Source organism: Heteronotia binoei, chromosome 21, assembly GCF_032191835.1.
Source record: "Heteronotia binoei isolate CCM8104 ecotype False Entrance Well chromosome 21, APGP_CSIRO_Hbin_v1, whole genome shotgun sequence".
NCBI lineage: Eukaryota > Metazoa > Chordata > Lepidosauria > Squamata > Gekkonidae > Heteronotia > Heteronotia binoei.
Window position 1 is genome coordinate 84,863,305 of NC_083243.1, and position 15,628 is coordinate 84,878,932.

A 15,628-nucleotide genomic window follows, 5' to 3' on the forward strand; every position below is an offset into this window, starting at 1 on the left:
CAGTCTTAATAGTTTGCTCAGTGGTAGACCTGCTTTGCATGTAGATGCTCCCACGTCTTGCCCCTACTTTCTCCAGTGGGAGGATCAGGTAGCCAATAGTGAGAGAGACCTCTATGTGAAACCATGAAAAGCTGCTACCAGTTAGAGTGCATAGGACTGACCATGAGAGATAGGGCTCCCAACTCTGGGTTGGGAAATTCCAGGAGATTTGGGGATGAACTCTGGGGAGAGGAGGGACCTCAGTAGAATATAATTCCAACCACTCCAGCCTCCAAAGCAACCATTTTCTCTAGGAAAACTGATCTTTGTAGTCTGAAGATGAGTTGTAATTCTGGGAGATCTTCAAGCCCCACAACTTCATATGTTGATGGACTGAAAAGCAAATGGCTATCTTCAGTGTGTTTCTGTGGTACACACATTCTGAATTTGCTGTCATCTTTAGTTACTTGTTAACTATGCCCTGCTATATAATGACAGTATGAATACTACATTTGTGACACATTTCACTACTCGCCAGCTTGCAAGGGCCAGTTCTTTGACATACTATAAATTTTTGGCAGGTATATAAAAAAAAATCCAGTCCACCCATCCAGATCATCATTTCTCTGTGAGGATTTCCTTTTGCCTTGTCATCTTCTACTCATTTATGATATCTGAAAATGTAAATTAAAATGTTACTTTCAGTTGTGAAACTGCCTTTATAGGTGTCAGTAGCCTGGCACTAAAGGACACACTTATAGACACTAAAGGACACATTTGAAAAAGGAATGTTTATGTTTGTATGTATAATGTTGGAAATGTGCACATCCGTAGTGATGATGTGATCTGCTGAAAGGCCAGGAGTCTACTGCCTTCCTCTCAAATTACCTAAATGTCATGTTAGATGGGAGAATCCTTACAGAAGTAGCAGAACCAGAGTAAGACTGTTAAAGGTTCTAAGCACTGAAAATATTATGGATCTCCCCATATGCAATTTAAAATAAAAACAATACTAAACTATGAAATAATTATTTTATTTTATTTTTGAACAGACACAAAACTTACATCTATGCTGACATTAAAAGTCTTTATAGACTTTGCTGACATATCATTCCCCTTCCCAAATTTTTCATTCTTGTTGCCCCTGCTTTGCTGGTGCCCTAAGCACATGTTTAGTCTGCCTGTTGGGAAACCTAGCGCTGAGTAGTAGAGCTAGATCTGCCAGCCCCCCCCCCCGCCCCCGGAACTGGGGCATCCCCCAGGCCCCACCCCCCAAGGAGGGAGGCCCAGGCTGTGTTGATATCACTTCCAGTACATGCCATAAGCAATGTTCCCTCTAAACTGTGGAGTCTTGCAAGCAAAAATTCTACTTTGTGAGCTATTGGCATTAAAGTTTTGAGCTACTGGCATTAAAATTGTGAGCTACTGCAGAAATTAGTTTGCTCTAGCGCCATTTTTCCTGAGCTAAGACAAAAAATGTGTGAGCCAGAGGCTAAAAAACTGTGAGCTAGCTCACACTAACTCAGCTTAGAGAGAACACTGTTTGTAAGTGACATCACCACATTGCTGGGGACATAGCCTAGGCCTCCCTTCTGTTCCTGGTAAATCCTCCCCCCCCCCCCATTCCAACTGCCTGGAGGGACCTGTCAACCCTGAGTATAGCAGATGAGGTACACAAACTTCTCAAAAAACAAATGCACGAGACTCCTGTTAAAGTCTTTATATTTCATATGTTCTGTTACTTAAGCTTGCTTTTTATATCCTGCACTCCTCATGAAATAATTAAAACTGTTTTGTTTGGTTTATCAGAAGTTGACCTGCCTCTGAAGAAAGATGGTTTTACATCAGAGGGGACCACACTGGAAGCCCTGTTGCGTGGAGAAGGACTTGAAAAAAAGATAGATACTAAAGAGGAGGATACTCTACAAGAAATCCAAGTAATAGCAAATTATTTGGTTCTGGGGCAGATTTCCAATAATTAGGCTTGCCAGCTTCCCAGTGGGATTTGGAGAAAATGACAGCTTTGGAGGGTGGAGTCTAAGACTTAAGCTGGCATTGTATCCTACAGACCCTGCCCTCTCCAGTCTCCACCCCCACATCTCTAGAACCTTTTGATCAGAGCCGGCACTGCCACTAGGCAAACTAGGCAATTGCCTAGGGCACTGGCCTTCTGGGGGCACCGAATTGGCCACTCCACCATGTGACTCAGTGACATTATGAGTGCGGGGGGGGGGGGGAAGATGCCAGGTTAGCCTTTCCTAGGGTGCCAGACAGTCTAGGGCTGGCCTTGTTCTTCTATCCTATTTTTCATGCCAAAAATGTTTCAGTGAAAACACTTGGCACAGCCCTGCTTCATACATGGCTTGAGTTCCTGTTTAGAGCTTCCACTCTTGCAGTGGTCTGATCTGTGTTGCTCTGTCTCATAACACATAAAGTAAATATATTCCTAAGATCTGCTTTCATCTGTCTTTGCCCTTCTGTTAAGGATCTTCTGTTGCTCTAGACTTGTTTTTAGTTACCATTCATTATTTTAACCACAGAGGGTTTTGGAAAATGATGAAAATGCAGATGAAGTGAATGAGGAGGAAGAGATGGAAGAAGATATTCCAAAACGGAAGAACAGGCCCAGAGGACGGGTAGGTTGCCTTACCTATGTTGAAAGAAGCCTAGAATTCTTATTTATGTCTGCATTTAAAAATATGTTATATGACCAAATTTATCCAATTAAATTTAATATCTTTCTGTGGTATGCTCACTTTTGTGTTTTCACTCAGTGATTTTGCTTTCATCTGTCAGTTGTAATAAAAGCAATTTTGCTGGAGCTGTACAAAATGGACAGATATCTGGGTATTGATATTTGTGTGGATACTGTAACATTTTTTGGTGCTGTTTTATTCATATTTGCAGAGGAACTAGAACTGTATCTTTTCCCTTGGCAATCTCAGTGCATGGAAGAGCTGGCTATTGATCAGCGCTCTCTGCATGGCTCTGCAGCTGGATGCTCTCAATAATCAGATCTCTTGGAAAGAAACCCACACAGCGTGAAGACAGGAACACATTCAGAGCCACCTCACCTCCCACTCTTCATCCGGCCGTTCTGGCCCTCCCTCACCTCTGGAGTGAACTGCAGCAGGACGGAGGCTCTTGGGACTGAATGAGCACCAGTCTCTGCAAGCCATCAGTGGCAGATTCACAGCAGGGGTTTCTTTACAGTAGCCAAATATAAACAAACACCTTTGTGATATTCATATGGAAAAGCAATGGACCTGTGATCCACAAGATCAGGGGTCTGTAACCTGTGCCTCTAGAACCAATTGTGGTTCAGAAGAGAACCAAGTATGACTTTTAAAAAAACCTTATTTCTTTGCTTTATTAATAGCCAAAACATAATCGCAGAGACTCAAGGCAGATTTTTAAGTTAAGGTGCATTGTAGGGGTGGATAGGAGGCTAGAATAACCAGTATGGGAAGAGAATGGCTGGCAAAGATTTTTTCAGGACTAAAGGGCTTCTAAGAGATGTTTTACAGCAAGGAAATGATAGTGACAATCCAAGTGCAAAGCAGGTGCAGAATTTATTTCAGTGCACTAAAACAATTGCAAAAAGACCCCATCTCTGCCACTTACCAATAAAGGACTCACAACAACCAAAATTTGGGCTCTGAAAACTGTATGGATTATTAACCAACATGTTAAGGGTTGTATTTTCAGTTATGCAGTTATGAACTTTCTTATAATGCCTCTTTGGTCATCTCTTGGTTTGAATTTTGATGTCATTTGGCTCTTTAATTAAAAATGGTTGCTAGATGGTAATGTATAGAGCTTCATACAGTAAACTAAGGAAGCTGAAGGAAATGAGCTGTGCCATATGCTGCATGGCTGAGTGAAATCCATTAGGACTGCTAGCCATTTGGGTCACCTCAAGTTGTCAGCATGTATAAGAAACCTGGTTGTCCAGTTTTCAGTTAACTCTCATTTGCTTGCTCCCCTGTTTATTTGTATAATTCTAACGGGCAGGGCCAGCACCAGGGGTTCTGGTGCCCTAGGCCCCATCCTCACGCCTGGCAGAACCTAGTGATGGGGCGGCATGTGCGCTCTTTGAATCCTGCCCTTCCCTTGTAAGGAAAGGCAGGCTCCAAAGAGTTCACATACCGCCCCTCTGCTCTCCTTCCTGGGTCTGCACAGACCCAGGAAGGCGAGAGCAGCGGGCACATGCGCTCTTCAGAGGCTGCCTTCCTGTGCAAGGGAAGGCAGGCTTCACAGAGTGCATGTGCTACTGCCCTGCCCCACTGCTCTCACCTTTCTAGGTCTGCAGAGCAGGGAAGGAGAGCGACGGGGCAGCATGATGCATGGACAAATATCCAAGGAGCACACACTTGAGGGAGGGAGTGCCCATTTCTGCCTCTGTGGCCTACTGGGATGCACCGGGCCTGCTAATAGGACAATGTGGTGTGCCAGTCCTTCTTTTTATTCCACTGAATCCTTATATTAGACTATAAAGAAAAACTGTCAGTTTATTTGTTTATTTATTTGGCTCTGTGTGTGCTGAAAGCTTGTCAGCTGTTAGCAGTTCGAGATCAATAATACACCAGAAAAAATTGTACTATTATACTAATGTGTGTAAACACGCTATTTAACACAGTACAAACAACATTCACAATATTCAGTCACACAGTTCCTTTCCTTAAGCACGCAGCCTAACACAGTATACTCACATGAAGCGTTCCCACAGAGTCCATTTAAAGGTCCATGCACATTCCAATGGGCAAATGCCTCAAGTCCTTTCCTCTTTCCTCTGTATGTCTGATTGGATGGGACCCTTCTGGTATTAACTGTGAACATAGGTGTAATGTTCCAAAGAGAGAATGTGGTACCATACCCCTAGGCTTTTCCACGGTTTTGTGCCCATGGTCCTTCTTCAGTCTTTATCTCTCACTGATGCTGCTTCACAGAGCCACTGTATACATTTTTCAAACATGGATCAACTCATGTGATTCAAAACTTCTGTTTCTCTGTATACATATAGAGGAAAGAGGAATGGACTTGAGGAATGCACATTGGAATGTGCATGGACCTTTAAAAGGACTCTGTGGGAACGCCTAATGAGAACTCTGAGTATACCGTGTTAGGCTGCATCCTTAAGGAAAGGAACTGTGTGATTGAATATTGTGAATGTTGTTTGTACTGTTAAATAGTGTGTTTACACACATTAGTGTGATAGTACAATTTTTTTCTGGTGTATTATTTGATTGTTGATTTTACTAACATCGGAACCTGTTGCATAATATCGTTAATGATTCACATGCATGTAAGATTTGTTTAATACAGTGTGCTCAGAATCATATTTGAAGTCCCAGCTTTCTTCCATTTTATTCTAACCCTAACCCTGAAAACCAAAATATCTTACAATACTTCTGAAAGACACACTTGAGCTTCTACCTGTTACCATAGAGATAGAGGTAATGATTTGAGCAGCCACCTCAAATGTCACCTTTAGCATGCTCAATGCACTTTGACCCTGGTGTACTTTAAGTGACAGAGTATATATATAGATATATGTATGGAGGTGGGTACCTTCAGATCACAGAGACAGGAGACATGTGAGAAAGCAACCTGTGGTATATATTGATCTTAAAAGTTGATGGTGGAAAGCAGTTGAAACACGGGAACTCTTGTGTGGTTTGTTCCTGGTAGCCTGGCCCTAGTTAGAATACATATAAAAGGTAAAATTGAAGAAAGCACTTTGTAATTTCTTCTCTTTGAATTTGAGAATAAATAAATAGTCCTACCCATGTGTTATAAGGAAACCATTTTCAGAAGGAGTCTTCTGTGGCCTATAAATTTACAGCCTAGGCTCATAAATGTATGGCTCAAATGTGGAATCAAAGGCACAGCTACAGAACTAGTGCAGAGGAACTGATGTGCTGGTCATTCCAAATTTGTGCACGTCCCTTCCTTTCCTACAGCATGATTTCATTTTTAATCTTGGATCCCTTCATCTGTCCTTCTGGCAAGCATCCCTGTTTGGCTCCATTTGAGAGCTCCAAGGCTGCTCTGCTGAAGCTTTCAGGCTATATACATCAATTCCTTGCTGCATAACGGCAGGAGGCTGAAGGCAGCCGTGGATGACTGAATGCCACATACTGAAGCACTGACAGCAAACACGTGGCATTCAGGTTTGAACCTCTGGGGTGGCTGTTGATTTGCCAGGCCCCCTGAGGCCAGCCATGAAATTACTGGGAGCGTTGGTGGAGAGAGTTGAAGGCCAAGGAAATATAGTTTCCCAGAGAGCAATTTAAAGGACTTTGTTGTCTAGAAAAGACAGAAAGAGCAATAAGGCCTGAAATTTGAGAGTGTGTGCTACAAAAGACAAGCATATGAACATGTATGTTTGGATACAGATTTTGCACATCACTTAGCAACTGTTGCGTGCAGTTACAAGTTATTATTCCCTTTGTACACTGTGCCAAAATCTAAGGAGCAAAATAAGAATAACAAAACAGGTAGAAATTAATAAATATCCATCATGTGACTGACCATTTAAAAACATGTAAATTTTATTTTGGTTTTGAAGTCGGTGTGCTGAAAGATGCACAAGGCTTGCTCCCCCACTAATATTGAGTGCTGCAAAATGCCTGTGCTCTGGTGGGTCATTAGATGAGCTAGTAGAGGACTGGTACTCCCGGCTATCTATGGCCATCAATGATGTTGCCCCCGGTACCCTCTTCATTGCCATGCCAAAGCATTGCCGTGCCATAGCTGGGAGTACCAGTCCTCTACTAGCTCATCTAATGACCCACCAGGGGGCATTGGATCTCATAGAGCAGGGATTACCAATCCCTGGTCCGTGGACTGGTACTGGTCCGTGGCCTATTAGCAACCAGGCCGTGAGTTGTATAATTATTTCATAATTTCCTGGATATAAGTTATATCGGAAGAATAAGGAGGGAAGGGTTGGAGGTGGGGTGGCTCTGTATGTCAGAGAGGGTATACGGTCCAGTAAGACTGAGGTCAGAGAATTAGATTCCCTTCTAGAAATGCTTTGGATTGAAATAGAGGGCCCAAAAGGAAATTTAACTATGGGAGTTTCTTATCGCCCACCAAATCAAAAGACAGAAGTCAATTATAATATGATGAAAGGATTTTAACTACCTGCAGATTGATTGGGTCAATATGTGTTCTGGTCGAGAGAAAGAGATTGAGTTTCTTGATGCTCTCAATGACTGTGCTATGGAACAGATGGTCTCAGAACCTACCAGGGGTGGGGCGATCCTGGATTTGGTCCTAAGTAATGCCCAAGACTTGGTGAGAGATGTAAAAGTGATCGCCCCTGGACTCTGCCTGACCTGGCCCCAGCCCGTGACAGATTGCTTCCACCACCACAAACACCCATTCCACAGGATGGATGCTGAAGCAAGTGGAACCGCAGGACTACTGGCTGCCCTCCAAGCCCAGGTACAGCAGCTGACACAGGCAGTAGTGCACTTGCAGCAACAACCTGCGGCCAGTGCTCCAGCCAAGTGCCCAGTTCCCCCACCTGACAGATTTGGGGGTGCCGTGGAAGAATTTCCTGCTTTTCTGGCGCAGTGTTGGCTGTACTTCGAACTAAGAGCACGGGACTTCCCCAATGACAAGACAAAGGTGTGTTTTATTATTAGTCTGTTAAAGGGGCAGGCGGCCAAGTGGGCCACACCCCTACTGGTTGGGTCCTCTCCCCTACTGACTGATTACCAGGGGTTTGAGGCCCACCTGTCTGCTGCCTTCTCAAACCCAGTCCAAGCAGCCACAGCCAACCGGAAAATCAGGGCCCTGAAACAAGGCAAATCCTCGGTGGCTCAGTATGCCACCGAATTCAAGCTCCTGGCCCAAGACTTGGCGTGGAATGAGTTTGCTCAGATGGACCAGTTTACTGAGGGGTTGGCAGAGGAAGTCCTGGACGAACTGGCCAGGGTGGAGCAGCCACCCACGCTCCAAGAACTTATCACCCTCTGCCTCCACATCGATGGTTGCCTGGAAAGTCGCCGCCAAGCCAAGACGAGAGGGCGCCAGCTCTCTGCGCCGTGCCACTTGGCTCCTCTCCCATCCCCAGCTAGTACCAGAGACGAGGGTGAGCCTATGCAGCTTGGAGCTGCTCGACCCCGCCTGACTCCAGAAGAAAAGGCCAGACGCCGCATGCAGAATCTGTGCCTCTACTGCGGCACAGCAGGCCACTATGCCTCTGGCTGCCCTGCTAAGCGTTGGCTACCCGGACCTTCGTTGCCACCGCCGCCAAAAGGTCAGCCCCAGGCGTAAGTGGACCCTCCAGCCTGGGGCGACTAGCTGGGTCCTCCGAACAGCAGGCTGATACCCTGGGCCTGTTCCTGCTACCAGTCAAACACCGTCTGCCCGATGGACGCTGGCTGTTCATGTATGCCATGCTGGACTCGGGAGCGGCCCACTGTTTTGTAGATGCCGCCTTTGTAAAGCAGCACCAGATCCCAGTGCAGACAAAAGAGATTCCGACGCTGGTGGAGGCTATTGATGGGCGCCTCCTCCGTTCTGGCCCCGTCACCCAGGAGACCTGTCCCATCACCTTCCACGTCCAGCAGCACCAAGAACAGCTGCAGTTTGATGTCGCCCGCATGCCTCGCTTCCCGCTGATTCTAGGCCTTTCCTGGCTGAAGCTGCACAACCCCATCGTGGACTGGGCCCAGCAGGAACTACGCTTCCGAGACCCATGCCCCCATCTGACTCCTCCCACCACTCTGGCAGCCGGCATCCCGAGTGGTGGTCCTCAGCTCCCTCAGAAGTATGCGGATTTTGCCGATGTCTTTGAAGAGACAGGAGCTGATCAGCTTCCCCCTCACCGGTCCTATGACTGTGCCATTGATTTGGTACCTGGGGCACCACTCCCGGTGGGGCGTCTGTACCCAATGTCGGAGCCTGAGCTGGCAGCTCTGTGAGACTTCCTGGACAAGAACCTGAAAAGCGGGTTCATCTGACCCTCAACCTCTCCCCTGTCTGCCCCAGTCCTCTTCGTGAAGAAGAAAAGTGGGGAGCTCCGGCTGTGCAGTGACTACCGGGCCATGAACAAGATCACCATCCGTGACCGGTACCCTCTACCACTGATCCCTGAACTCTTGGATTGCTTAAAGGGGGCCCAAATCTACACCAAGCTGGACCTCCGTGGAGCGTACAATTTGGTGTGCATACGGCCCGGAGACGAGTGGAAGACCGCGTTTGGGACCCGATACGGGCAGTACGAGCACCTGGTGATGCCCTTCGGATTGACCAACGCCCCCGCTGTCTTCCAGAGGTTCATGAATGACGTATTCCGGGACCTGCTCGACCGCTTCGCGATCATATACCTGGATGACAACCTGATTTACTCGCGCAATCCTGCCCAGCACGCCGAGCACGTCCGCCAGGTCCTGCAGCGCCTACGAGCCCATGGCCTCTACGCCAAGCTGGAGAAGTGCGACTTTGACCTGCGCTCCGTCGAGTTCCTTGGTCACATTGTGTCACCGCAGGGAATCCTCATGGACCCCAGAAAAGTGGAAGCGGTCCTGACCTGACAGGCTCCTCAGAATCGCAAAGACCTGCAGCGGTTCCTTGGTTTTGCCAACTACTATCGGCAATTCATCCCGGCCTATGCATCCCTGACCACACCCCTGACTCAACTATTCTGCCCCAAAGAACCCTTCCGCTGGTTCCCAGAGGCCGATAACGCCTTCTCCACCCTGAAGACCCACTTTGCCACCGGGCCACTTCTGAGATACCCCAACCCCCAGCTTCCCTTTACGGTGGAAGCTGATGCCTCCAACGTGGCCCTGGGAGCAGTGCTGTCCCAGCGCGAGGAGCCATCCCAGCCACTCCAGCCCTGTGCCTATTACTCGCGCCAGCTCACTGCTGCAGAGAGGAACTATACCATCTGGGAGAGGGAGTTGCTCGCGATCAAGGCGGCTTTTGAGGTTTGGAGACATTACCTCGAAGGGGCTCGCCACCCTGTTCAAGTGCTCACCGACCACCGGAACTTGGAGCACCTCCAGACCACCTGCCGTCTCAACCAGCGCCAGATCCGGTGGTCCCTATTCTTCTCCCGCTTCGACTTCCGGGTCTCCTACATCCCCCATACTCAGAACCGGAAAGCAGACTCACTCTCGCGGAAACCGGAATACGCCCCTGCTTCAACTGAGACCGCGCTTGCTGCTCCCATCCTGCCGCCCTCAGTGTTTGCAGCCACCTCCACTTCACCAGCACTCGTGGAGGACATTCGTGCTAGCCAGGCCAATGATCCCTGGGTCCAGCAACACCTCCAGGCACTCCAAGATGACTCAACAGGCAAGTTCACGACTCGAGGCAGCCTCTTGCTACACCGCGAACGCCTCTATGTGCCGCCCGGGCCCTTGCGGGCAGAAGTGCTACGCCTGACCCACGACTCGTTACCTGCCGGGTACTTTGGACAGCATAAGACCACCCACTTGCTGACACGGGAATTCTGGTGGCCACGAGTTCGCTCCGATGTTGCCCGTTATGTCAGCTCCTGTGACGTCTGCCGACGGGCCAAAGACATCCCAGCCAAACCCTCAGGGTTGTTACAGCCCTTGCCCACATCCTCAGGACCCTGGGATACCATCTCGACAGTGGTGTGGGGGGGGGGGGCGGGGGGGCGGGTCGCCCCAGGTCTGGGGGGTCCCCGCATTGCCAAGGGGGGTCCCGAACAATGGCCGTGTTTCTAACGGCGGCCAAAAAGAAACCCCTTCTTGGGCACAGCAGCAGAGGCGAGGTTTGGAGGCAGCCCAGCGCCCCTTGGAGGACAGTGCTGGAACTTCCTCCCGCAGGGGCGGGGCGATGATGCCATCTCGGGGCAGGGAGCGAGGGAGAGAGACGTGGAGCTCTAGAGCGACTCGAAAGGCGGATGTTGCACTGCGCCGCGTTGCCATTTTTGCAGCCGTGCCTCGTTTAGGGAAACGGAGGACCTGCTCCCGAGTCAGCTGCCTCTTCAAGCACAAGCAGGCACTCGCAAGGCCCACAATGAGTCCCGACTCAAGCCCCTCGCCTGCGGGTAGAGCTAGAGTTGAAGAAGGGGAAGCTGCCTGGCCCACTAACAAAGGCACGAGAGGGACTTTCCAGGGCGGGGTCGACTGAACCGCAGGCTTGGTGGGCTTTGCCTGTGCCCGTTCCCCAGCAGCCGGGACCTTCCCCGAGCAAGGCATGAAGCAGGGGCGCAGCGGGAGGCTGAACGGCTCAGGAGGCAGCTCTCCAATGCAGAGCTCGCCGCAGCTCCTTCCTCCCAGCCACCCTTTCCCCACCCGTTTATCTTGGCTGCAAGGGACGATTATGTATGAGTCAGAGGGGAAGGTGAGGCAGAGGGTGGGACTGAGCGACAGACGGGTTATCCCTCGGCCCGTGGGTGGGTGTCCACTAGGCCTCGGGCGCCAGGCCTAGTCGCCGGCTCTATTTCCATCCCAGGGAGGGAAATGAGGGTTAGAAAATGAATGTAAAGTTGGGAAAGAGGCAAGCTTTTTCTCCCTTGAGAGACATGCAATGGAATGTTCAGATCTGTTTATTTAGATATTTATACAATGCTTTTCTTGGGACCCAAAGATACTTACAACCAGTGTTCCCTCCAAGCTGAGTTAGTGTGGGGTAGCACACAGTTTTTTAGCCTTCAGCTCATACATTTGTGTCTTAGCTCAGGAAAAATTGGCCCAGAGCAAACTATTTTATGCAGTAGCTCACAACTTTAATGCTAGCAGGTCACAAAGTAGAATTTTTGCTCACAAGACTCCACATCTTAGAGGGAGTATTGCTTACAACATAGTTCTCCTTTTCCTCCATTTTGTCTTTAGAATGTGATGTAGGGTTAGGCTGAAAGAAAAGGACTGGCCCAGCTGTTGTCAGATCTTGAGCAGGAAGCCTGCTTCCAAAGTAGCAGCCCCCTCCTCCCCCTTAAATATCAAGAAAGTGTTTTTGAGCATGTGTACAGTGCTTCCTCACAACCACACAGTCAGCCACCTTTTTGGGCTGAACCCGTTGCTTTATTTTTGTCTCTGGAAGGGTCCTGATATCTAAAGCTGCAGGGCCTCCTGCAGAAACTCATCAGATAAAACCATGGAGACAATGGTGGGAAATTCACTTCCTTCTGCCAGGGAAAAAGAAATCACCATTCTACAGCAACTGCACATCTAGCATTAGGAATAAGATTGACATTTCCAAACCAGTTTGCACTTTTCTTCTACCTTTGCCTTTTACAACCTGGTTCATGCTTATGCCTATGATAGAATGAGGTGGCCAAAATGGATTGCACCACTTTAGATTGCAGAGAGAGGATTATGGTTTGGCACGTTCTCCTGTGCTAAAATCTCTCTGCAAGAAGAAAACCAGCACAGCTGGACATGATTACGCTAAACTTTAACAAGCAAATCTTTGGATTTGGTCAGATGGGCAACTTTAAATTTGTCTCAATGGGGCAACGTAAATACACTCAAGATGATATTATACCTAAGATTATTTGTATTTTGTGAGCAATTCCTTTCTATATACCTTGCAGATATATCAATAAAATTAATACTTTGTTTTGTATTAAATGTATGTGGGGTTGCTCACTGCCTTTGATTTCTTTAAAGAGGATGCAACTGCCATTCAGTGAAGGAGGATTTGGTTTCCCTGATCTGAGTTTATACTGCCAGGCATACTCTTTAACTTGTAGTGCTTCTTGCAGTTGCACTGTTCATCATGGGCTCTTCTGGAGGCCTCTTGTCTGGTGCCCCTCTCTAAGTGCAATGTCTTAGGGCAGGGGTCTCCAACAAAACTGGTTCCTGGTGCCAAAAAGGTTAGGGACTGCTGCCTTAGGGTCTGCTTATGCTAGAGTGGATCCCATTCCGCCTGCAGTTTCTACAACTGGAAAACTGTGCACTACAATATCAATTTGATCCATTTTCACATGCTAAATCAACATTATGGGCCAATCCAAATCTAAAAAGTGGGAAGAAATCTTATTTATTGAAGGCTTGGACTAATAGGTAGGTTTTTACACTGGACCCATTGATAGGTTTTTACACTGGGCCCATCAATGTTCCCTCTAATTCCACCCCCTTACTGAGTGGAGCAGTTCACACCCTGATAACAGTATAACTGCTGTAATCTTAAAATGGGCAGAGGGCAGTGCAAAACCCTGAACGGGTCCAGATTGCTGCTGAGAGGGGCATCCTGTGTTAATGAATGTCCATTCTTGCGCACAGTTTAGAGGGAACACTGGTTAGGATGATGAATTTTTGTAATTTTCTGAGCCGAGGCCTAGATATATCTTGCCACCTTTTTTAGAATGACCATACTTGCAGTTGCAGCATCTGTTGTTAACCTAAATATAACATCTAGAAGGTGTTGCCTGAGGTGACTATCTCACCATGCCTCATAAGCAAGGTTTCCTCTTGACAGAATTGTTGCTGTAGATGAGCCCTTAACACCTCTGACAACATACTCCATGACCATCAGGCACACTTTGGCAGTTGTGCAGACTTGTTGAAATGGGGCAAAATATTAGACCGGAATGCGATTATTGTGCAGCCCACCAAACTATTTTCCATCACTCACAAGAATGTGAGTGTCATGCTTTCCAGGGAGATATGACAGAGCTCTTTGAACTCTCCCCAGCTGTGACTGAGTGGATTGAAAATTTAGTTATTAGCATTTAGAGGAGTTCAGTCGGTCTGCATAACCACTGTATCAACTTGGTTATGTATTTTATATGATATGCTTCCTGTGTGTAACTACCATACAATAAATAAATAATAACTACCAGGCAAGCTTTTTATGTTCAGGCACCCCCCTGGATGAAAAGACATCCCTGCCCCCCATTCTCCCAAATTCCATGTGGCTCAGCAGCTACAACAGATGTGCCTCAACTTACTGTAGCAGTGCAGAACTCCCCTCTTTAACCACCTTGGAAAGAGACAAGCTGTGTAGAGAGCCTGAGCGGCGCTTGACATTTGGCCCCAGGTCCTGCCGCTTGCAGATCTCAAACATGGAAGGGCTCAAGGACGCCGACGTGGGCTCGCTGCTGGCGACAGCCCACGAGGAGCACAAAAGGGCTTTCGGAGGCGCAGAGCCTAAGATCGCTGTGTCGGCGCCTGAAAGGGTGAACTTGATCGGAGAGCACACCGATTATAACCAGGGCTTCGTTCTGCCGATGGTAAGGGACAGCTAAGGTAGCAAAAAAGGGCAACTGTGACCCTTCGCGATCGATCCCGCTTTAAGTGCATTTATTTTTAAGTTTCTAAAAAGAAAGCACAGTCCCCCCCTCGAGGAAATACAGATAATTTACGAAGGTTTGGCGTCACAGGTCTATAACTGCTTACCTTCAGCATCAGAATGTGTGGTTTTACACAAACCAGAATTTGTGGTTTTACACAAACAGAACTGCTTACCTTCAGCATCAGCATTTGTGGTTTTACACAAACAGAACTAAGAAGGTGGGGTTTGCTTGCTGCTTAGGAGTCCCAAGAAAGTGTTGATTCTTTAGCTACTACGGAGCAGAACATATTAAGCTTGATAGTTTTTCTGGGTTTGCAAGTTAGGGGCCCAGAGGAGTAGTAGGGAGGTGAATGATTGGGAGCCCCTTCCCCTCCAGGGACCTCTCGACTCTCAGGAATTGGAACATGCTTATTCTCTCCCCCCCCCTTTAATATGTGGCTATACTCTCATTTGGATCATTTTCAGTCTGCAATTAGGGATCGTTTGCTTGGGGTTAGTTCAGGGCACAAGGGGAACAGCTGGGCCAGCAGGCTGCTTGTGGCATTTCTCCCTGTCACATGGTGTGGTGGGGTAATCAGGTTATCAATCACATGACCTAGATCGCACCAGCAGTGCCATCTTGGGGGGGGGTGCCACCCCCAAAGTGACACCACTTCCTGTCCCCCCCCCACAAGTGGTGGCCATTTTGGGGAAGTTACATCACTTCCTGTTTCCAGCAGGGCTCCCTCGCAAGTGGTGGCCATCTTGCGGAAGTGACATCACCGGAAGTGACATCATATCCTGTTTCTGGCGGCGTGCACACACATAGGGGGGCCCACATAAATCTTGGGCCCCAGGCCCCCAAAGCGCTAGCTACGCCCCTGCATCTCGATGGACTTCATTACAGAACTTTCGCGATCCAAGGGTCAGACTTGTATCTTGGTGGTCGTCGACCTATTTACCAAGATGGCCCACTTCATTCCGTGCCCAAAACTTCCCACAGCTCAGGAGATGGCCCAGCTCTACCTGCAACACATCTTTCATCTGCACGGACTCCCAGCCCACCTAATCTCAGATCGGGGCCCCCAGTTCTCCTCTCGGTTCTGGCAAGCCCTCCATTCCAGCCTGGGTACTCGAGTGCACCTGTCCTCAGCCTACCACCCACAGACAGATGGTCAGACAGAGCGCACCAATGCAACACTAGAGCAATATCTTCGCTGTTACACCTGTTACCAGCAGGATGACTGGACCACTCTGTTGCCCCTAACGGAGTTTGCATACAACAACGTGATCCAGTCATCCACCCAAATGACCCCATTTGCTGCAACCTACGGGTACCACCCTCGGTTCTTCCCGGCGATCCTGCCACCCACGAATGTCCCCGCCGTCGATGCCTACCTGCAAGAACTCCACGCCAGCCAAGACTTGCTCCGAGAGC

The 15,628-nt window shown here is 48.3% G+C and overlaps 1 protein-coding gene across 4 annotated transcripts in view; it reads left to right on the plus strand.

The window, feature by feature from the left end:
* Positions 1 to 15,628, plus strand: part of DPF3 (double PHD fingers 3) — a 328,225-nt gene that overhangs the window by 219,250 nt on the left and 93,347 nt on the right. For all 4 annotated transcript variants that reach the window (XM_060261375.1, XM_060261377.1, XM_060261374.1 and 1 more), the window contains exons 4-5: positions 1,789 to 1,916; positions 2,520 to 2,615. In XM_060261375.1, the coding sequence (XP_060117358.1) occupies positions 1,789 to 1,916; positions 2,520 to 2,615 (224 nt within the window). The remainder of the gene's footprint in view (positions 1 to 1,788; positions 1,917 to 2,519; positions 2,616 to 15,628) is intronic.